The sequence below is a fragment of the Neophocaena asiaeorientalis genome, unplaced genomic scaffold (assembly GCF_003031525.2).
Source record: "Neophocaena asiaeorientalis asiaeorientalis breed wild unplaced genomic scaffold, Neophocaena_asiaeorientalis_V1.1 scaffold14, whole genome shotgun sequence".
Lineage (NCBI taxonomy): Eukaryota > Metazoa > Chordata > Mammalia > Artiodactyla > Phocoenidae > Neophocaena > Neophocaena asiaeorientalis.
Window position 1 is genome coordinate 2,486,750 of NW_020175192.1, and position 23,890 is coordinate 2,510,639.

Sequence of the window (23,890 nt, forward strand, 5' to 3'; positions counted from 1 at the left end):
CCCGGAGAGCCCTCTGCCCGTGGATGGGGTGCCACCCTCACTTGGGGGACTTGTCCTCTCCAGACGCCTCCTCCAGGCAGCCCCGTCTCTGCAGGACTCCTGCACCCAAACCAGGCGGAGGTGGGCAAGGGGTGCCCTTGCTCCCAGCTCTTGGAGGAGCTGCCCGTTCTGCTCACAGCCCGAGGGGCCTGGGGGAGTGGGGTCAGGCCTCCGGGCTGAGCGCGCGGGCGAGGGCACCCCTGCAATCTGCACGCCCCAGGCGGGCGCCTCCCCTCTGCGCAGCTCCGAGGCCCGATAGCGCCTCTGCCGCTGATAAAGTCCCCAGGCTCCAGCCTACCAGGCCCCGCAGAGGTGTCGTGGCTGCAGCAGCCCCAGCTGTTCCCGCAGCCAGTGGTGACTGAACTCAGAGATCCTGGTAGGGATGCACTTCCCGGGCTTCAGCAAAGTGAGTACTGGAGCAGCTGCTCTGAGGGGAGAGGGTGCTCGGGAAAGATGAGGAAGCAGGAGTGGGTGGGAAGGAGCGGACCTGTGTGCTCACCCAGGGCACGCACCCCTGGGCTCTGAGCTTTACAATCACATCATCACTCATTCTCTTCGTTGCCGAAGGTAGCAGGTGGCCTCTGCTTGACTCAATTAATCCAGTTCATATTTTTTACAGCCCGAAATTTGCTGTCACATTGAGTTCCGCCTACCTGGGTCTCTGAATTATGTTCTCTCTGCATTAGGGGTTGGGAAGAAGAATCTTTGGGTTCTATTTCTTCAGTCTGTCTGTGGAGATTCTAGAAGCTTTCCTTTGATGTTACTGAGCCGTGCAGTTGCCAGGTGTGTGGTCACAGGCCTGTGGCCCTGAGGGAGCATAAGGGCACCTGTCAGGGGGTGCTCTGAAGGGGGCCGGGTCACCCCTGTCCGGAAGGGGCTTGTTTTCTCAAAGACCCACAAAAGCCAGTCACCTCATTGTCACGACTGCTCCGTTGTTGAAACACTGAACTTTGGATTCAGGTTGCTGACTAAGGAGAGGGAAAATGTCTAAGAAAGAAGGGCTGAAGGTGGCTCTGGGATAGAGGGTATGAGGGTGCTCTTAAAGCGGCCACAGAGCGTTACAGGGGTCACCCCACCCCTGATTCTCCCAGTGATGATAGGACGTATCACCGTGTCACAGTACCTCCAGCTGTGCCGTTTGTAAGGTGTCCTGGGTCAGGGTGAGGTTCTTTGGTTTTGGTGGTGGATTCAGGCCAGAGATGGACCCCAGGCCACAGGCTGAGAGGGGCCCTGGAGTAGCCTCCAGGAAGGACATCTGCCCTTCCCCTCGTCTGAGAGTCTTTGGGTGCGGGGGAAACGATACTTAGCGGGAATTTCTTTTTAGTGGTTTGGCATCTTCACGGTTTGCTTTTCTGATGATTGATTTCCCCCCCCGCCCCAGGAAGGGGGAGGGTCTGTGGAGGAAGCCAGGGACCCCGTTTTAGTCTCTACAGCAGCGCGAGTCAGGTTAAGGTCACCGGAGTCTGTTCCTTTCACTTGGCCACCTGGGCCTCAGGTTCGCATTGAGTCCTTGGAGGTCCGCTCCCTCCGGACCTCAGGACGCAGGGAAGCGGCTGTGGCACATAGGACACAGGGACTATCTCCAGAGCCAAATACACGCCCAACGTTTTGCAGGAATGAATGAGGAACGGCTTATGAACCGCATGCTTAAAAGCAGCGTGATCACCTTCATCGACCACACTGCCTTGTGCGAGTCACTGTTTTCTGTGTGTTTCTCTCTCTCTGGAAACTGGGTCTGCTCTGAAGCTGAATGTGACAACCTTAGGAAAGGAAATAAGTCTTGAGGGTGGTTTCTATAAGCAGGGCTGTCTAAACTCAGCTGACCCCTGACTTCAGGGGTCAGTGATTATGAGCTTCTAAACCCAGGTTGCCACCCCTCAACCCCCAGTGTCTTTGCAAAATCAGCTGACTTATCTTGAGCGGAACACGTTGAGAAAGGCAGGCTTTTCGTTGTTGCTGTTGCCAGAATAATAAAAGAGAGAAAGTAAGAAAGGTAAGAGAGGCAAAGTCAAAGGCAAAGTAACAGAAAATCGCCGTCTTCAGAGTCTGTCCAGCATTTAAGCAGCTTTCCTCACGTACCGCTGTGTCAGTCCTGGTGTGGCCCTGGGGACACAGCCGTGAACAAAACATACACATCCCTGCCCTGTGGAACTGACGATCCAGCAGGGTCTGGAGACAGACTAAACACAAAATAAATGAGTCCTCATTTATTAAAAGATGAGAGTTGCTATGAGGCAGGGAGCAGGCAGGGGCTAAGATGCATGGGGACCTATGCCATTAAAATAGGCACTCAGGGGCTTCCCTGGTGGTGCAGTTGTTGCGAGTCCGCCTGCCGATGCAGGGGACACAGGTTCATGCCCCAGTCTGGGAAGATCCCACATGCCGCGGAGAGGCTGGGACCGTGAGCCATGGCTGCTGAGCCTGCGTGTCCGGAGCCTGTGCTCTGCAACGAGAGAGGCCACAACGGTGAGAGGCCCGCGTACCGAAAAAAAAAAAAAGGCACTCAGCAGGCCTCAGGGAGGTTGACTTTGGCTGTTGTGTTTCAAAGCTAGATTCCACAGGACTATTAATAAAGGATTGTAATTTGCTGTCCAGAATCTTAAATATCAGACTGTGTTGATTGTCAGAAGCTATAGATTTCTCAGTTACATCATCACTGTTGAGACGGGTCCCCTTAGACACCAGCAGAATTTGTGATGCTTGCGTATGCTGTCCTGTGAGGCTCCGGTGGTCCCAGGCTGGATGCTCACCTTTCTGGCTGGCCCAGCTGCATGGATGGCATTTTAGGCCTCTTGTCTCTGGGTTGCCAGGATTTCTCACGTCAAACTGCTGATGACTGTATTTGCCCGTTGTGATTTGGGGAGGTGGGGAACTTGTATAGCGTGGCTAGTTAGATGTGTCATGGGCACCAACAAACATAATGATCTTGGTTAGGAATATTCTTAAGAACAAAGAATATTACTTTTTACACCTCCTATTTAAAAAACAAAAACAAAAAAACGCTGAGCAAAGACTTGAAGGAGGTGAGGGAGGTCCTGCAGGGCTCTGGAAAAAATGGCAGATGCCGGGCTTCCCTGGTGGCGCAGTGGTTAAGAATCCGCCTGCCAATGCAGGGGACACGGGTTCGATCCCTGGTCCAGGAAGATCCAACATGCCGCAGAGCAACTAAGTTCATGTGCCACAACTACCGAGCCTGCGCTCTAGAGCCCGTGAGCCACAACTACTGAGCCCTTGCACCTAGAGCCCGTGCTCTGCAACAAGAGAAGCCACTGCAGTGAGAAGCCCACACACGACAATGAAGACTAGCCCCTGCTCGCTGCAACTAGAGAAAAGCCCTCACGCAGCAACCAAGACCCAATGCAGCCATAAATAAATAAATATTAAAAAAAATAAAATGACAGATGCCAAGGCCTGTGGCAGGCATGACTGGAGCAAGAGGAAGGCAGAGTAAGAGGCAGTGGGGTCACAGCGGTGGCAGAAGGGAATGATGGGGCAGGGGCAGGGGCAGTGGTACAGAACGCGTGAGGCCTCGTGCGCCATCAGAAGGACATTACTTTTACCCTGAGCAAGATAAGAGACATTAGACAGGCTTGGGATCGGACAGATGGTGTGATCCGACTTATCCCTTGACCCATGACCTTCTGACGCCTTTGAAACCAAACTCCGAGGGATGGAGTTATCTCTGACCTCTCGTGCAATTGTTCTCAGCCTTTTTTTCCCTCTGGGATGCACAAGGCTGACTGCTGACATAGTTGCGGATGATCGATTTCACGGCCACCCCCCGGGTATTGGTAACCCCCTTTCCCTTACACTCTGCGATTTAATGAGAAAATAAATAGTGCCACAGATGCTCTTTACTTAAAAACTTGCCATGGGTAAAATTAAAAAGGAAACAGAAGCCACTATAAAATCACAATTCACACGCAGTACAGCAAGTTGCCATCCCCGCTGCTGGTCCTTCGTTGTTTTCTCTGGACCTCTGTGTGGATGGAGCAGACTGAGGTTCTGGAGCTCTGGCTGCCCAGAAAGCTTACTGGGTAAGCATGAGGAAGCAGAGTTGCCAGAGGGGGAAGCTTGAATTTGCTCTAAGTTTTGAAAAGTAGTAATGGTCTACTTCCTATAGAAGGCCTTGCTCCCCGGGATCCATTCTTCTTCTTCTTTTTTTTTTAATAAATTAATTTATTGATTTATTTTTGGCTGCATTGGGTCTTTGTTGCTGCACATGGGCTTCTCATTGAGGTGGCTCTCTTGTTGCAGAGCACGGGCTCTAGGCGCGGGCTTCAGTAGTTGTGGCTCGCTGGCTTCACTAGTTATGGTGCACGGGCTTAGTTGCTCCACGGCATGTGGGATCTTCCCGGACCAGGGATCAAACCCGTGTCCCCTGCATTGGCAGGCGGATTCTTAACCACTGCACCACCAGGGAAACCCCCGGGATCCATTCTTTACACACAACCAAGGTGATTCTGTAGCGAGCCCATCCCACCCTGTCACTGCCCTGCTGTGAATCTTCTATGGCTTCACCTTGTTCTTAGATTGGAGTTCAAACTGCTTCCTGGGACCCCTCCCGCCCTGCCCGCCCATCTTTCCCCGCCCTGCTTCCTACTCTGTGCTTCTAGACCTGTCAGCTCCTCCAAACTTAGAAATTGTTCTATTACATTTGTAAACTTCACACGTGGGATCTTGTGCTTGCTTTGTTCACTGTTGTTTCCTCGGCACATAGCACAGGGCCCAGCACATAGCAGGTGCTCATGAAATACCATTGCATGCATGAATGAACAAAAAATTACTTGCAAAAAGCACCTCACGACTGATTGCTGCTCACTAGTTTGGTCACAAACCTGCAGTCCGAGCTCAAGTGGTTTGTGTGTGTGACTTTTTAGATACTCTGCTCTTGGGACTTTTTTTTTTTCAACCCACAAGATAGTTTCTCCTTCCTCTGAAGCCTCCTTGTGTTTTATTGGAACCTCCCTTGAGGCACTTGTCATTTTCGACGTCTTTCATTTATTTACATGGGTATCATCTCCCACAGGCCAGGGCGGCAGGAGGAGGGAACAGCCCAGCTGACTCATGTCTGAGTCACTTTATGTTCCCAGGCACCAACCCAGGTCTTGAACGTGGGTCTGAAAAAAAAATATTTGTTCAATGAAGTCGTTTAAAACCAATGAATGAGCCTGAACTCTTGCTTCTCCTTCACTTACCCACACTGTGAGCCCTGACTGAGTGTTAGGAATATATCGGGGCGTTTATTTGGAAAATCAATCTCCGGCAGACCCCATGCAGAAGCCGCAGTCACAGCCCGGTGCCCAGCAGGCCATACAGCCCGGTTTCTCTGAGATGCCCGGCGTGGATGGAGGTCCATGTGAGTTGGCCCAGGGCAGGCTCGAAGTTTGTCATCATTTCCCGACAGGCAGTGACAACCAATTAGAGCTCCAGTGAGAAACTGAATTGTTTTCTCCCTTGCCTCCCGCTCACCCCTGACCACCACCATCCCTCTGCGGCTTGCTCTCTGAGTCCAGGCTGATTTATCTCCTGCATTTACTGTCACGGCCCAGGAAGGAAGGCGCATTCAGGGAGGAAGCGGTCCCACGGCTCATGGGCCTGAGCCTACTGCTGAAATCTGTCAGCCGGCAGGGGAAGGCGGGCGGGATGGAGGCTGCCTGCATGGCTTGACGGGAAACTCGCTTATGGAGAGATGAGTGAAAACAAAACAAGCAAACAACCCTCTGCCCCCCAGCCCTTCTCTCCTGCTCAGGGGCGGTGGCAGGAACTCGGTTCTGTCCTAAGGAAGCTGCAGGCACCAGAGTTGCCAGGATACAGAGCGCGCAGCGGGAAGCCTGTCTTGCCCCCCTCCCCAAGACCGTATTGGTCAGAATACTGCTCTGCCCTTCCAGGATGGATGGATTGTGAAGCCGTATAATTTGTAAGGAAGAGCTCCTGGTTTCAGTTTCCTTTGGAAAACTCATGCCTATAAAAGCTGAAAAGAAGCTGGCTTTGGTCCAGCCATTGATGGAAGGGGATGATGATTTGCAAACATCAGAACAAATTCCAGCTGCTCTGAGAACCCATTCTGGGCTCCACTCCCTTTTCCACTGTGGCAACCTCCCCGGTGGGCTGGGTCATGGTGTGTACCTGTGGTTTTCTTTTTCTCCAAAGGAAGGGAATGAACAACACCCACGTACCGCAAAAAATAAATAAATAAAAATTAAGGTACCCTTCAGCTGTGAAGCCCGAAGTTCCACCATTAGAAAGCATCCCGTAGGTTCTTAAAGGGATTTTCATCGCTGAAAGTCTTCCATTCATTGCATACACTTAAGTCTTTCCAATAGGATCTCGAATCGTGCAGATGCAAGGATCTAATTCTTATCTTGTGGGATTAGCCGAGGATTAGGCAAAAGCAGGGAGTGGGATTTAGGGCAGGTTCATGGAATGGGATGGAGAGGGATGAGGTGAGGATAGAGGGGCTAAAGGGAGGAAAAGTTCACCCCTTGCTTAGGACAGTGACTGGGCCCAAGACTCCTTCCTAGGTATTCACACGTCCTAGGATGTGGGTTCCAGGAGGTCTGGGTTCCTGTCACAGTGTGGAGTTTGATAAATGATATTGGACTAAAAGTGGAAGTAGGGACCAGTGGTGGAGTTACGTGGAGTTTGAATCCCCTCCTCATGCACATGCCATCCAGGTGGCTGTGCTGTCCGCCCAGGAGTCGGCTGGGCTTCTCAGCCCCGGTGCCCAGGGTTTTATCTCTTGCCCTCCACTAGACTTTGAAATGCTGTGCGGAGTCATGTAGTTTTGCATTATTACATTAATCTACGTAGAGTAATGTAGCACTTGCTTTGCATACTTCGTCTGAATGGGATCTTGAGACCACCCCGTGAGGTGGGTATTATTATCCCCACTTTCAGGATGAGGAAGCAGAGGCTGAGCGGTCCTCTGTGGGACTGGCCCAAGTCCCACAGCCAGGTTCCCGGCTCTTGTCTGTTTCCTAACACCCTATAGACGATGCTCACGGGTGCGAACCTTCCTCATCTCACGTGCTGGTCATGCTGAAATCATTATTTTATGTACCCGTCTCCCCACTGGTCTGCACCCCAATGCCCAAGCTGTGCAGGGCAAGGGGTCTCACACGAGCATCGCTAAAGGCTGACGTTGTGACTGCAGTGGTCCAGCCTCTGAGCTCTGCCGCCTGTTAGAATTCCTGCTCTGCCACTTTCTAGGTGGCACCCTGAACTAGTTCACTTCAGATGTCTCCTTGACAGGTTGGATGTCTCTCAGATAAATAGCAGTCAGAACATGGCTCATCTGATTACAGCTCAATGGAAGAAGAAAAAGACAGAGATAAGAAAAAAGAAAAACAACGATGGCCAGAAATGGCTGCTATGACCCTCCCACTAACACCCCAACCCTCCCCCACCTGGCGCCCAGAAGACGTTGCTAATTTATCACACGCGCTTTCCCACGAGCCTAATAGTGGGTCCAGAACCCTCAGCACAGCACCCCAGACAGCTGCTACCAACCAGATCGGCGTTGACACAGGCAATGAGACCCGTTTTCTATTCAGGTGTTGTTCTACCAGCAATTTGGTGAAAAAACCAAATTGTTTACATACCCAAATTGCTATAAACCCTCCCCGTACCTCTATATTCTCCTCTGTAAACTGGAGACAATGGTGGTTTTCCTGGAGTTGTACATGAGATCGGAGGCTGGCGTACCAGGAAATGTTGGTTATTACGATTTTGGGAGAATCACACGTTCGGCTCTGGACCCCTAACTTCCAACATGCCAAGAACTTTGGGAATTAAAAAAAAAAAAAATCTTTCTACCTTCAGTGTATCTTCAAGTCAACAGAGTCTGTTGAGTAGGAAACAAGATTAAAAAACCCTCAAGAAGTGGTAAGTGAGCCATTACTGGGGGACTGGGATGAGGCAGAATTAGGTCCGATTGTCGGGAGAACAAGGGAGTCGATCAGGGAAGCGCCGCAGAGGAAGAGGACTTTGCACGGGCCTGGCAGAACCAGTAGAACTTCACAGAGGTTGGGAAGGCGCGGGCATCGGAGGAAGCATGGTCATGAGCATGGCCAGGGCAGGAGCCCGGTGCTCAGGGATGGGTAGGTGGTGGACCGTGGTAGGGGATGAGGATGCAGAGAATGCTAGAGGCTGGAGTGTGAAGGTTTCTGAGCGGCAGCTTCAGACTCTGGACTTTCTTCGACAGCTGCTGGGGAGCCAGCAAAGGGCTTTGGGTGGGACAGTGTCACGACTGGAACGCTGGCTCTGGCCGGGAGAGGAAGAGGGGCCATCAGAGTGGTGGGGAATGGAAACCAGTTAGGAAAATGTCGCCCTCTCCAGGAGAGACTGGCTGAGGTCCTAATGAAGAGGATGACGGACGGCTGACATTATTGAGGGTACCAGCCGCCACGCTGTGCGGGTCACACACCTCAGCTCATGCAGTGCTCACAGCAGCCCCACCAGGAATCACTACCCGCATTACCGACGAGGAAACCGGGTCTTGCTGTAGCCGGGAAGGGCGAGGAAATAAGGTTGCTGTCTGGGGCATCATAAGGGTGCCCCTGTGGTCTGGGATCCAGTCCTCAGCTTGCAGTCTCAGCAACTTGATTTGGAGGCACAACCAGAGGACAAGCAGGTTTGGGAAGTGACTTAATGCTAATTCAACCCACAGGAGTCTGGTGTGGGCACTGGCTCACCAGCTTCACAAGGAGAAGTATGGCTTTTCTGGTCCTCTGGTGTCCTGCTGTCTTGTGTTCTCTGGTCAGTGCATTCGTCCCTTTAAGAGAATCTAAATGGCCAGTCAGTTATAGCAGTGTCTGGTGAGCGTGCAGTCAGAGGAACAGGGGCGAAATCATCTTGAACATGTCATCGAGACCGTGGTGAGGCCTGATGATCTACTCTTGCCCCACAGCCGAGAGCATCACACTCGTTACACATTGTGAAACAACACTGCAATGGAAAATGGGTCTCCTTGCCTGTGTCAACACAGATCCGATTGGTAGCGGCTGCCTGGGGTGCTGTGATGAGAGATTCTGGAGCCACTTTCAGGCTCGTGGGGAAGCATGTGTGATAAATTAGCAGCGTCTTCCGGGGCGCCAGGTGGGGGAGGGTTGGGGTGTTAATAGCAGCCATTTCTGGCCATCGTTGTTTTTTCTTCCCTCTGTTTTCCTTCTTTGTTTGAGACGTATTCAGATGAGCCATGTTCTGACTGCTATTTATTTGAGAGACATCCAACCTGTCAAGTAGACGTCTGAAGCGAACCAGTGCTGTGCATTGGGTATTGATTTTGCTGGTTAACTCTCAGAGGGTGAGATTATAGCACATGTCTTTCCTGGCTGCCACTGTCAGGTTCAGGGGTTAAATTCAGGTCAAAGAGCCAGGATGTGGCAGGGTCCACGCGCAGACCCCAGTCTCTGGGAACATGGAGCCCACTGCCCCCCGGCACTGAAGTGATGACAGTGGAGGCTGCCTCATCCCCACACATGTGTGAGTTGCCACGCATGTCCCTGTTAGAATGGAGCTTTCCAGACCAACATCCCCAACCAAAGTTTTGATAGAATCACCAACAAATCAGGACTGTTGGCCTCTGGGCCGGACCTGTCTCCACCCCCATCTCTCTGTGCCCATCCAAATGCCACCCTCCTCTGGGCCGGAGAGGGTCCCACGGTCACCCCTCGCCAGCTCCCATGACCGTGCCGCCCTCCTGTCCTCCCCAGGCTGTGTCCTCATCTAGCAGGCGACGCACCTCTGCACTGGGATGGCTCTGGACCAAATAAATAAATATTTACGGTGTGAAAAAAGTGAATAACCATTGAACACCACCTCTGACCTGTGTGTGTGTGTGTGTGTGTGTGTGTGAAATACGACAATGTGTGGAGTTTGTCACACTGAATGACAAGTCAGTGGCACGTGTTCCACCGCTGCCTTTGTTCTTCTCCTTATGGACCCCTCCCTCGTTGAAACAGCCTTTAAGGAGAATTGCAGCCTTTCTCAGATTTGGTTAAAAAACATTTGCAGATGGAGTGGTGAACTGACAAGCTGGGAGGTTTGGGTTTTCAGTCGCCATCTAAACACTCTTCCTGTAGTGTTTTGAAAAATCACTTCATTTTGAACGTGCTTGTTTCTCCATCTGAAAACATGCACTTGGTACCGAGGGCCACAAAGGAGTTTCGTGTCAGGCGCCGAGTTCATGTTAGTAGGTTGTCCTGCACGTCTCGGGCACACAGCGATGCTCAAATAGATGCTCTGGGATTAGGATCCCTGTCCGAACCCTTTCTCCGTACCCCATTCATCGCCAAAGTGGCCACTGGGAACTTCGTCTCCAGCCGTTGAATAAATGGGATATATTTGGAGTGTGTAGTACATAGAGCAGCCATAAGGTTTTTGTTTTTTTTTTAATTGAAATATAGTTGATTTACAATCAATTGTACAGCAAAGTGATTCAGTTCTACATGTAATATATACACTCTTTTTTATATTCTTTCCCACTATGGTTATTTACAGTATACTGAATATCGTTCCCTGTGCTATACAGTAGGACCTTGTTATCTATCCACTCTCTATGTAATAGCTTACATCTGCTCACCCCAGCCTCACACTCCATCCCTCCCCCATGGCAACCACTAGTCTGTTCTCTATGTCCATGAGCCTGTTTCTGTTTTGGAGATGGGTTCATTTGTGTCATATTTTAGAGTCCACATATAAGTGATATCATATGGTATTTGTCTTTCTCTTGCTGACTTACTTCACTTAGTATGATAATCTCTAGGTCTCTCCATGTTGTTGTAAATGGCATGATTTCATTCTTTTTTATGTCTGAGTAATATTCCGTTGTATATATATGTACCACATCTTCTTTATCCATTCATCTGTCAATGGACATTTAGGTTGTTTCCATGTCTTCAGCCTCAAGTTGTTGATTGAAAGTCAACAGAGTCTTTGTTTGTTGGTGTCTAATTTTGTTTGTGTAACAATGCAGGTGTGCCCTGCTTAGAGAAATTGCTGATGGCTGAGCTGGGGAGTCTGTCTCTGGGGTCCCCCATGATCTACTGGGTCTACTCTTGAGGCAGCTGTGCCAGGGCCCAGGGTGGCATGCAGAGCTGCCTGAAGACTCCCTTCCATCATGCCTTTCCCACATGGAGACCTTGCTCTGAAATTTCCTCCTTCCCTCATCCCCAGCAGGCCTTGCCCTCCCTCCTGTTCCTTCAGAGTCTTATTCTGGATCATTTCCCAAGCTGGTGAGTGATTACTGAGCTCCTGAGATGGGGAAAGTCCTGGGGAGCTGCAGACATTAAGCCTGGGGTGGCCACTCTTAAAGCACTTGCAGGAGCTTCCCTGGTGGCGCAGTGGTTAAGAATCTGCCTGCCAATGCAAGGGACACTGGTTCGAACTCTGGTACGGGAAGATCTCACATGCCACGAAGCAACTAAGCCCGTGCACCCCAACTACTGAGCCGGAGCTCTAGAGCCCGCGAGCCACAACTACTGAGCCCACATGCCACAACTACTGAAGGCTGCACACCTAGAGCCCGTGCTCTGCAACAAGAGAAGCCTGCACACTGCAACAGAAGAGTAGCCCCCGCTTGCCGCAACTACAGGAAGCCTGTGCGCAGCAGCGAAGACCTGATGCAGCCAAAAATAAATAAATTTGTTTAAAAAAAAAAAGCACTTGCAGCCGGGAAGGGGAGAGGAGGCGGGTACAGAAACCACAAGGTTCTAAAGAAGGAAGGAACCTGCCACAAGGGATAAAAGTCTTTGGAAATTCAGAAGAGAGAGAATCCTTCGAGCAGAGCAAATCAAGGGAAGTTCCACAGAGATAGTACAAGTTGGCTGTAAGGGACAGGTTTGGTGCAGACAGTCGAGGGTGGAGGGAGAGGAGAGCATGGAAGGGTGTCCCAAGGGAGGGAACAGAGTGTGTGGACAGCCCTGAGTGGTCAGCTCATCTTCAGTCGGTTCGGGGCAGGACAGGAACGGAGGTATGAGGTCAGGTTGGAAGCTTAGCTGGAAAGGGGACCAGGAAGGGCCTGGGAATGACCTGCAGGCTCTATTCTCAGGATACACAGGATCCCAGCCACGGCTCTGTGAGGTCATTGCGTGTGACGCTGAGGACACAGAGGCACAGAGAGATGAATCTGCCCACGGCTGCAACAGCAAGCATGCAGTGGGAGTAGGATAAGTGGCCAGGAAAGCTGGCCCCAGAGCCTGGCTTCTGAGGCAGTACCTTATTCTGCTTTCATGCGAGCTGCCGAAGCAGGAGGCTCAAATGGAGAGGCAGGGGCTGGGGACGGCTGGCATCCATCTTGCTGGGTCCTGTGGTGGCATTTCATGGGGAACTCTCGAGCCCATTGGCTGAGTGCTTGACTCCAGGGTGCCAGTGTGTGGCTCTGTGGCGGGATCCTGCAGGCCTGGCTTTTGGACCCTTCGCATCACCCCCTCTACTCATTCCTTCAGCCCAGGCTTATTGGGCCCCCTGTGCTCTATAAACCAAAGCAGGACCACCTCAGTAAGCAGGTACCCATCTGAACTCAAAAACCAGGTGTGTGGCAGGTTGTTTACCTAATTTGCAAAAGCCTCACCGTGGGATTTCTTTAAGTAGCTAGCTCCCAAGTGCATAGGAAAATTATAATATTATAATTATATTATAATTAATATAAATTATAAAATTTTTATAATTATAATATTATAATTAATATAAATTATAAAATTTTACTATTATAAAAGTGCATAGGAAAATTAAACTTCCATGGAAGGCAAAAAAAAAGGGAAATAAAAAGCTTTAACTGAATAGACTCGGATATACTGTACATGCTGAAAGTACCTTAAAATGTTTCCAATTTCCTCCTCACCTTTCATATTTGTCAGTGAATTTAATGACAAACATCAATCACCTAAAAAACGTATCCATGTGGTAGCACTGAACTGTTTTACAGGTCTTAAGAACTGAAGATGTAATCCAGTTCACATGTCCCAGACAGGAGAATTATGGAATTGATTAATTACATCCCCAAGGGATGTTCTGCCTTAGGAAGGAATCCACTAAATATAGTTTGCTATTGCAGTTCTTGTTTTTATGTTATTAGTTCATGGGGGCCGAGGAGACGGGGGTCAAGCGGGGAGGCTAGGGCAACAGAGCAATGAAGTGTTATAAGGCTTAACTAGCTGGACATCAGTCAGAGTGAAATGACCAGCCTTTCCTCACGTGGGCGAAAATAAACAGAGTCAAATGCCATGGGGGTACGTGGGCTTAAACACCCCTGATTAGGGTTTCCCCAAGAAGGCTCAGAGCCTTAATATGCTCCATTGTTTTTGAATCTCTAAGGATAAAGTTTGCATTTCCCACGCTTACCTGGCCAGCGCACCCTTGGGGTGCAGTGGGTGACATTGCACAAGGCTGGTGTTCCTGGGAACACACTTTGGGAAATGGAGTCTCAGTTTCCATGGAGAGGATGGTGTTCAGATTTTCATTTCAGGGCAGACGTCGATCGCTGGAGTACATATGTAGGGTCCAAATTTTGAATGGGAAAGAACTTTCCAACGGTTAGAACTCTCCAAAGAGGGAAGGATTTGATCAGAGGCCTGTCAAGAAGGTCAGGAAGAGGAGCTAGGTGGACCGGGGGGAGGACTTAGATGACCTTAGATGACCTTGGAAATGATAGCCCTGAATGACGTGATGATAAGATACATGACTCAGCCCGGAAGCAGGGTTCGGTTAACAAACACTCCATGTGCTGCGTTCACTTCGGTGCACAGTTACTTTGTTAGGGGGTTGACTTATCTAAACGTCCTCTAATTTCTTTCTCCTGCTGGGTCTGTGGGGCCTTGATACTTGCATGGCTGGTTTAACAGCTCTCTGCGGAAATGAGAAAATCATTCAATCAGGGGAAATGGATTTGGGATGAGCAAAGGAGCTTTTTCCAGTGTGGGTATTTTAGGAATGCCTCTACCATTTAGTATATACGGCAGTTAAAAATCTCGGGACGTTCTGATTAGCTGGTGTCTAATGATCAAGTCGATGAAATCCTTGAAATTTTATAAGCTGAATAGGATGGAATTCTTTCATCTAATTTGGGATCCAGAGTTACATCTTTTTTTTTTTTTTCTGCGGTACGCGGGCCTCTCACTGTTGTGGCCTCTCCTGTTGCAGAGCACAGGCTCCGGCCATGGCTCACGGGCCCAGCCCCTCCGCAGCACGTGGGATCTTCCCAGACCAGGGCACGAGCCCGTGTCCCCTGCATCGGCAGGCGGACTCTCAACGACTGCGCCACCAGCGAAGTCCCAGAGTTACATCTTATTTACTTAGATTTGCATAGGTCATTAGAGATAGAGAGGTCCTAGTTCCAAACATATAAGATGAAATAAAAATTAATTTATGTGATGTGCTATCTTTTGATTCAGATAAAATTCAGATTTTGATTCACTAAGGATCCAAGAGATGTCCCCTGAGATCTTCTCAGCAGGCAGCACCTTTCCCCCATTGGCATTAGGAAATACCTGGGGGGTGGGAGGGTGGTACGGATATTTAGGGACAGACCTGCAGGACGCAGAAGTGACTCACTCGGTATGCCGCTCCCGCTGGGAAATAAGGTCTCATGTCGCGGAGGTGGAGACAGAGCGGAATGGTTGGGTGACTTGCTTGCCGGCAAACAGATCCAGGGAGACATGCAGGGGTGATATTAGGAAGCCTGAAGGATGGCAGCTTTTTGCTCTCCCAGTTTGAAATACCCACCAGGGAACGCCAGGCACATCCTCATCAACACCGATGTGCATTTCTACAACATACTCTGTTTTTTCTGGCTCTGTATTTGGGCTGGAGCGTGTGCATGTCCAGTTTAACAGCCCTCCGGGAAATATTCCTCCCTCCCTCAGGCAGCCTCAGAGCAGGGGTAGACTCTGCCGGAACTGGGGTGGGCTGGGGGGTGACTTCCTGTCTGGGATGAGGGCGTGGCAGGCACATCCCTGTGCTGGAGGGCTCCTGGCGCCCTGAGGCTGGTGCCAGGTACAAGCTGGTATCTGGCATATGAAGGGTCTACCGTCTCCAAACCAAGGACTCAGCATATACTGGCTGAGCTCCTGTTTTGTACCAATGATTTACATCCTTGGGTTGCTTAGCTCCATTCCCCATTTGGCCAGAGCTGTCTCTGACTGCTCTGTCCTTGGCCTTCATTTAGGGGGGCCTCCCCAGCTGCTCATGCAAGTGAGCTGGGAACAGCCATGGGCCTCCAGCCCCCACTGAATCTGCTCCTTACTCCTAGCACTTGCTCTCACCTGCCGAGCCCTGGACTCTGGGATGGGACCTGAACTTGACCCTGTGGGCTTTGGGGACCTTGTGCCTCCCCTCCCCTGCTCCCCTCTCCTGGGCCCGTTGGTTCTAGCTCTATGTCTTGAGCACACTCCCACCCAGGAATGGCAGGGAGAAGGGGTATGGCCATCCAGGGGTGTGGAAGGTGCTGGACCAGAGGACGGACGACTTGGTTTCTGGTCCTACTTCCACCGTGACCTGTGACCTTGAGCCCATCACTTCATCTTTCCAGACCCAGAGTTGAAGGGCTGTTCCCGGGTCCCAAGATCTGTGCCTTTCCATCTGCACTCAGAGCGTGCGACTCCGAATTTGCTTTTTGATTTCCACTCTGGTTGAGATTAGGAACGACTGCAGGCTGACTCCTCTGCAGAAGGCAAGAGCGGTGTGTGTGGTGGAAGTAAAAAGAGGGCGGGGAGGGAAGGTGGCGAGAGCAGAGCCTGAGCACCAGGGTCAGGGAGCCTGGGAAGGTGGTCTTGCCGGGATCCCTGGGGTGTGGTCCCCAAGCAGAAGGCAGGCGGCACCCCTGCTGGGAGGGGATGCTTCCTGTGGTACCCGGCCTGAAGGGGATCTCTCGGATCACACAAAAATTAGGGGGATTCCAAAGCAATTAGGGAAGCACCCCTAATTGTTTGTGGACGATCCAAAGATTGCTGACCGTCTAGGAAAACTGCAGAGAGCAGGGAAGGTGGAGGTGCCGACGAGGCTCGGGGGCGAGGGGCACACATGAACCCCACTCCCCATCACAACCTCCAAATGACTTTCTTCTCCTCTCTCGAGCCTTCCAAACGGAGTCCTCTCAGTTAAAACATAAAAGGATGACTTTTTTTTTTTTCCCCAGAGAGGGAGACTTCCCACAAATGTAGAAGCACAGGGCAGAGACATTTCTCTTTAGCATTGCTGGTTAGGGATTTCACCCGTTTTCTAGTGAGACATGGTGAGACGTTAAATGCCAAAAACACTCCAACCTACACGTGGTGTAGCCTCCTCCCCAGCCCACCTGCCTTTACCCTCTTCCAGTAACCTCTCTAGTAAAACTGTAACACATCCACCCACAGAAAAGACGGTGAACCCAGCAGGCCACTGCCCTCCTCAGCACCCTCCCCCCACCCAGCCCCCAGCCTCGGAGTCTAACGCCCTCTGACCCACTGTTTGTCTCCATGTCTGAGGTTGCCCCAACAGTGACGGTCCACACGCAATCACACACAGTCACACACACGCGCGTGTGCATGCGTGCATACACACGCACACAGATGAACAGCCATTCCCTGGGCAAATATTGGAGCCACTCCGGCCTTGGAGTCTAGGAAAACCACCCCCTGTGGCCCGAGAAGCATCAATCACATGGGTGGGAAGAATCTAGTAAAACAGAGGAGTCTGCTCCACCCCCCCCTGCTGCCGGGGTGGGGTGTTGGGATGTAGGAGGATGTGTCATCCCATCCCAGGGAGGAGAAGAAGCTGGATGCTTTCACAATGAGTCACGCAGGTTAACTCAACAAACTCCTACAGACACTTGAAAAATGTTCATGCTATTTATGAACTCAGAGTCCAAGAGGAAATCATGGAAAGATACTGGTTCAAAATGAAGTGGAGGTGAACTTGGGCCTCCGAGCTGGTCTGATTAGCCAGCTGTGTTCCAGGTGAGGTCCCGGGAAGACCCAGGAAGGTCTGTGACTGCAGCCTCCCTGATGGGCTCTGGGACAGAGTTGGCACTTAGCAAATGAGAGATGATCACTAGAGCAAGTGCCTGCAGTCTGCACGGCCATAGAACACACCAAGCTGCCCTCAGAGAACAGAGACCTTCCCAGGCTTTCTCTCCTCTCTTTCCCAGCCAGAACTGCCATCTCTTATTTATTGCTTTCTCCAAGTTCCCCAGGGTTTCTATGCTTCTAGTCTCATCATCCCCTAGAGCACAATGTTTACAGCAGTGGACTTGGCTCCAGATTGCAGAGTTCAAATCCTGACTCTACCCCTTATATGCTGTGTGACTTTGGGCAAGTTTCTTAACCTCTCTGTGCCCCCGTTTTCCGCTCAGAAAATAAGGACAATTAGAGCATCTACCTTCCGATGTTGCTGTGAGGATTGAATGAGTTCACACTTGTAAAATGCTTAGAACAGTGCCTAGCATGCAGTAAGCACCCCCAAAATGTTACTTCTTTTTCTTTCTTTTGGTTTCTCTACCAGTACCTCTTCTGGTCCCATGGGCATCAAAAGACACATAGAATCTGTGGGTGTAGGGGAGGGCATTCCAGACCCGGCAAGAGGTGTATCCTGTGATGGGAGAGGGGTGGGGAGGGCATTAGAGCATTTCTTGACTGCATCAAGCTTATCTCTCACGAACTTTGCATTTCCAGACACACAATGTCCATCCCTGCCTGCAGTCAGACCTCTGCTCCAGTGTCACCTCCTCAGAGAGGCCACGTGTGTCTAGGGCTGCATCCCACATGGCTCTCCATCCCTTTCCTTGCTTGGCAATTATCACTTCCCCATAGGAGACGTGTACCTGTGTCTTACTTACTGCCCTAACCACTTCCCTTCTCCCATCAGAAGGCAAGCTCTGTGAGAGCAGGTTTTCTCTCTGTCTGTGGACATGCTGGGTCCTCAACAGTCCCAACACCTAACAGGCACACAAATATTTTTTAGGGAAAGAATTGAATCTAACAACTATCATCTCATCTTCCTCTTTGCATAACCATCTTTGTGAGGGATGGAGACTCCCTTCAACCTCATGATGGGAGACATTTCAAACTTTAAAGGCTGTACTATCGTTAGAAATAAATTATTCTTGTACGTAATTTTCACACCATTTCCTAGAGTAGGCATATTTATTTTGTTGACTAACATACGTGTTTTTAATTGACAAGTGTTTGTTTCTGGATCCCCGCCTTCTGTTGGAAGAATGCATTCCCTTTATCTTCTAGAACCAAACACCTAGAACACAGGGGGCTCCAAATAAGCATCCGTGGCATTGAAATTGATCCCGGTGACTCCCTAAGAACTGGCAGCCCTTAAGGCTTGGTTCAAATCTCACTGCTCAATAAAAGATTTCCTCCGAGTGCCATATTCCCCTCTGATCTCAACGTTTCCTTTGAATTCCTGGAACTTCTTGTTCGAAACTCTCATTTCCTTTTTTTAAAGAATTTTACTGGAGGCTAGTTGATTTATAATGTTGTGTTAGTTTCAGGTGTACAGCAAAGTGATTCAGTTATACATGTACATATATCTACTCTTTTTCAGATTCTTTTCTCATATAGGCTGTTATCACAACATATTGAATAGAGTTCCCTGTGCTATACAGTAGGTCCTTGTTGGTTATCTATTTTATATATAATAGTGTGTATATGTTAACCTCAAGCTCCTGACTTATCCCTCCCCCTGACCTTTCCCCTTTGGTAACCATAAGTTTGTTTTAGATATCTGTTAAGTCTGTTTCTGTAAGTTCATTTGTATCGTTTTAAAAATTAGATTCCACATATGAGTGATATCATATGATATTTGTCTTTCTTTGTCTGACTTACTTCACTTAGTATGATAATCTCTAGGTCCATCCATGTTGCTACAAATGGCATTATTTCCTTCTTTTTTAAGGCTGAGTAATATTCCATTGTATATATGTACTTCATCTTCTTTACCCATTCCTCTGTCGATGGGCATTCTCATTTCCTCCTTTTTTATTAATTAATTAATTAATTTTTATTTTTGGCTGCGTTGGGTCTTCGCTGCTGCGTGCGGGCTTTCTCTAGTTGCAGCGAGAGGGGGGCTACTCTTCTTTGCGGTGCGCAGGCTTCTCATTGCGGTGGCTTCTTATGTTGCAGAGCACGGTCTCTAGGCGCGTGGGCTTCAGTAGTTGCGGTATGCGGGCTCAGTAATTGTGGCACACGGGCTTAGTTTCTCCGTGGCATGTGGGATCTTTCCGGACCGGGGCTTGAACCCCTGTCCCCTGCATTGGCAGGTGGATTCTTAACCACTGAACCACCAGGGAAGTCCCTCATTTCCTTTTAATCATATACTCAAGAGATTATACACTCATCTCTTGAGCTATTGTCTTACTGAATCTTTAACCCATTTATTGTTCTATGTATTTTCCATATAACTACATCTTTCACCTCTACTAGTTTGCAATCTTCCCAAGGCTAGGAACCACAGAATATGCTTATTCGCGTCTGCCATCGTGTTCTTGGATTGCGCATGGCAATTCGGCAGTTTGACTGGAAGGGTAAATGAATGAGGAGAAGCAGACTATCAGTACCACTAAGTCCTGCAGTGTCTACCGCCACCCTAAAAGCGCTTGTGGAGCTAAAGGTCGATGTGAATATTGACAATGATTTTCCCTTGGAAATGTTGATTGGCCTCTAGGTATCTGATTTCAGAAATCCTGGAAATGCCTTTCTCTGAAGGCTAAGGACTAGCTCAGTCAGTGACAATTGATTCACTGCCCATTTCTCACTTTCTTTCTCTAATACTTATCCTTCTTTTATTTAGGAGTTCAAAGTCAGGGTGCTAAGAAAAGTCATGTTGAAAGGTACCTCATGGGAGTGGTTGTCAAGGGTGATTTTAGAGTAAAAATGAGGTCTTCATAAAGTCATAACATTTTCGAGATGGAAAGAACATCAATACATTTATAACATTTTATTTCTTTCAAAAGATATGAAGCCAAGATTTCAGAGAGGGACCATCTAGTCATGCTTCATCATTGTCTAGATTTGAAATGTCCAAATGAGAAACATACGTCAGGATTCACCTGTGGTAGGTGGGGTTTTCTGCAGATGAAGCAGGATGTAGAGAAATGTAGATCAGGCTGATGACTTATAGCTTATTTCCTCACCTTTTTTCATTTAAATAATTATAAACGGGGTGATAAATATACTGCATGAAAAGATATTTGAAAGAGAAGCCAGCCAGAATTCACAAGAGGATTAAATAGAAAGATAATGGTCTCTATTCAATTATTAAGAATACTGTGATGAGCCCTGTGTGAGATATTATGTGTGGCATCTGCCCTGTTGCCTTGGTCGTAAAGAGAAAATAGGACCAAGAAGTAGAAGGCAGATGCCAAGGTGCTTTTCTGTGGTAGCCACTAAGTACCCTGCTGAAAGGAGCTTAAGAGCATCTCGAAGGAAAGAGCCTGCCTTCCTGTTGTCAAGTTGTGAAAAATGGCAAACTTCAGGGGGCCGTAGGTAGGCTGGGTGGTAGCTTAATTGGGCTTGATTGCCTTGAAATGTTTTGGCTCCGGGAAGAGAGAGGAAACCTCTTCAGTCAGCAACTGGCCAGCTGGGTCCACCCTTGACCATCGAGGCCCGAATGAAAGGGGAGAGAAGTTGGTTCCACTGCAGAGGGTCCCTAAGGGTTCCACTGCCTTGGGGCTGAGCACCCATGGCAGCTGGGCAGGCTTAGCACCTGCTTCTTGGACCTTTCCTCGCCTGGTTCAGAAGGGGTTGGTACTGAAGTCACGGTTATGATTCTGGAGAACTCAACTGGGGTAGCCTGGGATTAAGGTCAACCTTATAGTTTCAAGACTCTCCACTTTCCCAACCCTCTGGGAAGGACAGTTTCAATCATCTCTAATTAAACCTTTAATATAACAAAAGAGAAACAGACACAGATACAGAGAACAATCTAGTGGTTACCAGTAGGGGTAGGGAATTAAGAGACACAAACTACTACGTATAAAGTAAATACAAGGATATATTGTACAGCACAGGGAACCATAGCTAAATGTCATAATAACTCTCAATGGAGTATAATCTATAAAAATATTGAATCACTACATTGTACACCTGAAACTAATATAATACAGCAAATCAACTATATTTCAGTTAAAAACAAAACAAATAACACTTGAGGGCCTGGGTTCATAGAAACAGTGGTCTAACATTTCTGCATTCAACATGCCTTGGAGCAGTGGCTGGGGTCTTTTCTGACTAGAGAGAATGGCCAAATGAATAGAGAGGCCCTAGTTGCACTCAAATTTCCAAGGCTGAGCAATTCTTTCTGGAGAATATTGAACTTCACGTTTCTCGCATACCCTAAAAATACCTTAGGCTCACGTAATCGAGCAAAAGCCAGGGCAATCACCTTCACTCCGCTCCACACGCCACCCCAAGCATCCTACGACTCTTTGGTGACTTTGGGTAAATTATTTAATGTCTTTGTGCCTTCACTTTGTCTTCTGTAAAATGGGGACAATAAGCTACCTCATAGGGTGGTTGTTGAGGATTAAAGGTGTTAAGACATCTAAACTGCTTAGAATGGTACCTGGCTTGTAAATTTCAGCTATTATTATTTTCAAATCGTTTCCTTCTCCTGCCCTCTCATCTGTATTGCATTGTCACTACCGTAAAGTATTATGGGCCACAGGGCATGGAAGGGGTCACCCAGCATCATCTTCCCAGGCCCCAGTTCCTAGTGGATGTCCCAAGGCCACCTCTGCCAATCTGGGAAAGCCTTGCTCACAGGCTGGACAAACTTGGGGCCCCTCTGGGATTCTTCAGGAAAGTCTCCAGGTGGCTGGCAATGGGCCACCACCCATCCTGGCTCTGTCCCTTTAGGGAGAACTGTTCAAATGAAGGATCTACTGGGTGGCTACGCAGGGCTGTCTGAAGTGACACTTGAGCATCCTTCGGAAACTCTGGAACCATGGGTTTCATTGCCGATACGCAAGCCCACTGGATGATTTGAAAGAAAAAAAGGGGTTTCCATCTTAGCATGTGCAAGTGAGAGGTGAGTGTAGTTGTGCATTTTCTCCAGGTATCACACTCTTCTCCCCGTGCCAGCAGGCTACAGGGGCAGGTTCCGTGAGGTGTGGAAGCACTGGGCGGGCATAGTTCAGTCAACGGGACCATCCCGGCAGCACACAGCATCTCACACACGTTTTCCAAAATGTGTGTAATTTCCGCCCTGCGTCTGGGCTCCGCAGTCAGCAGTGCGGCAACGTGTTCTGAAGCGTCAGTTCTGAACGTAGCCAGCGCCTCACACTGTGGGGAAAGCGAAGCATGATGGTTCGATGTGGACCAGTGCACCTGATGACGGGGGACGCTCTTGGCAGGATACTGACGCCTCTCATGAAAGCTCACCACCTTCCCAGCCTCCGCAGAGAGGTATGAACTCCTGCAGACCTGTCTGCCCCGTTGTCCCGGGAGTGAGGAGACGGAGCTGCTCTGTGGGGCCTGGGCTGGCAGCTCATGGAGGCTGTGGGTGAGAGCTGGGAGGTGCAGGCTGCGGTCTGGGGTCCTTGCCTGCAGCCCAGTCCACCTAGGATCGTAACCTCCCCACCTAGGAAACTACAGTGGTTCCAAGGCTATATCCGCAGGGACCATCATGGCTTCTGGGGAAATGAACAGTCTGTCAAACAGCCCTGGACATCTGATCTTTTTTTCACTGATGTGACAGTTACAAATCGGAATCAATCAATTCAGATTCCAATTTGGCTAACGTTTACTGAGCCTCTGGTGTGTGGCCAGGATCGTGCCAACACTCGTTTTGACCCGGCCTGGCTGCAGCTCCCATTCAGTTGAGACACTTACTGAGAGTGGCTTCTGTGCTGGGCATGGGGAGTCTGAGAAGCACAGGAGAAGATGCCTCATCGCACCCTGACTGCCGTCAGGGTGGTCCCGGGTGGTCCCAGAACTGCTCAGCAGAAGCACAAGCTTGTTCTCAGGGCACTTTGCTCCTTAGGAATCCCGGGTCTGTTTCTTATCCAAAGAGAGAAATGGATACTGAAGCTGAAACCTGTTATTGTACATAAAACATTGTGTTCTCGTCATCTGGTTATTTGATGAGAAACTGAGGTTTGGTGCCTGTTAGCTTCTCACTATTGGGAGAATAATCCCGTGCCCTGCAGACTCGCCCCTCGAGCCCCCTTCCCACCCTTCTCTTCAGCACAGGGACGAGATTTCCAGGGCGGGGGGTGGGCACAGAGATCCCTGCAGAGGTCAGGCTTTCCTTGCATCGGCAAACTTGACTGTGGGCGTACAGTGCTGGGGGGCGGGCGGAATGTGCGGGTTTCTGATTTGAAAATCAGAAGAGAGATGACAGACATATAAAAAGGCATGTTGATTTTTCACAGGGCGGAGGGGTATATTTTTAAAATCTCAATACTGAAACATAGTCCCAGCGAGTAGCTCAAGCGTTCATGGTCAAGAGTCAAATTCCACAAGGTCACGTCCAAGAGGGGCCTGCAACTAAAGAGATCCTTTCGATGGACCGTCAGTATCTGTCTGGTCCCAGGGCTAAGGGGAAGCCCTGTGTGTACGTGAAGAGAAAATCCGAGATTCAGCTGCACTCTCCCCGCCTCCCCGGTGTGATCTCGGGTTTAACGTTGGCCCTCCGTGGAATCCATGTAGCACCTTCTCATAGGTTTAAAAATAGACTCCGGGCCTGCGAACCCTCTTAAGAGGAACACGATAGAGCCCAGTGCCAGCACCGTGGCACCTGATACCCGGCTCCGATCACTTCCCTAAATAGGCGCCGCGCTCGGGATCCTTGTGCCAGCTGAACTGGCGCGGAGCTCACCACACAGCGTTAAATGGAAAAACAAGCCAGGCTCTCTTTCCTCGCC

The 23,890-nt window shown here is 49.6% G+C and overlaps 1 protein-coding gene across 1 annotated transcript in view; it reads left to right on the plus strand.

Annotated features, from left to right (window-relative positions):
• Nucleotides 1-355: 355 nt before the first annotated feature.
• Nucleotides 356-23,890, plus strand: part of ANK1 (ankyrin 1) — a 129,465-nt gene continuing 105,930 nt past the window's right edge. Inside the window, exon 1 of the mRNA XM_024765035.1 lies at nucleotides 356-445. Within this exon, the coding sequence (XP_024620803.1) occupies nucleotides 422-445 (24 nt within the window). The 5' untranslated portion in view covers nucleotides 356-421. The remainder of the gene's footprint in view (nucleotides 446-23,890) is intronic.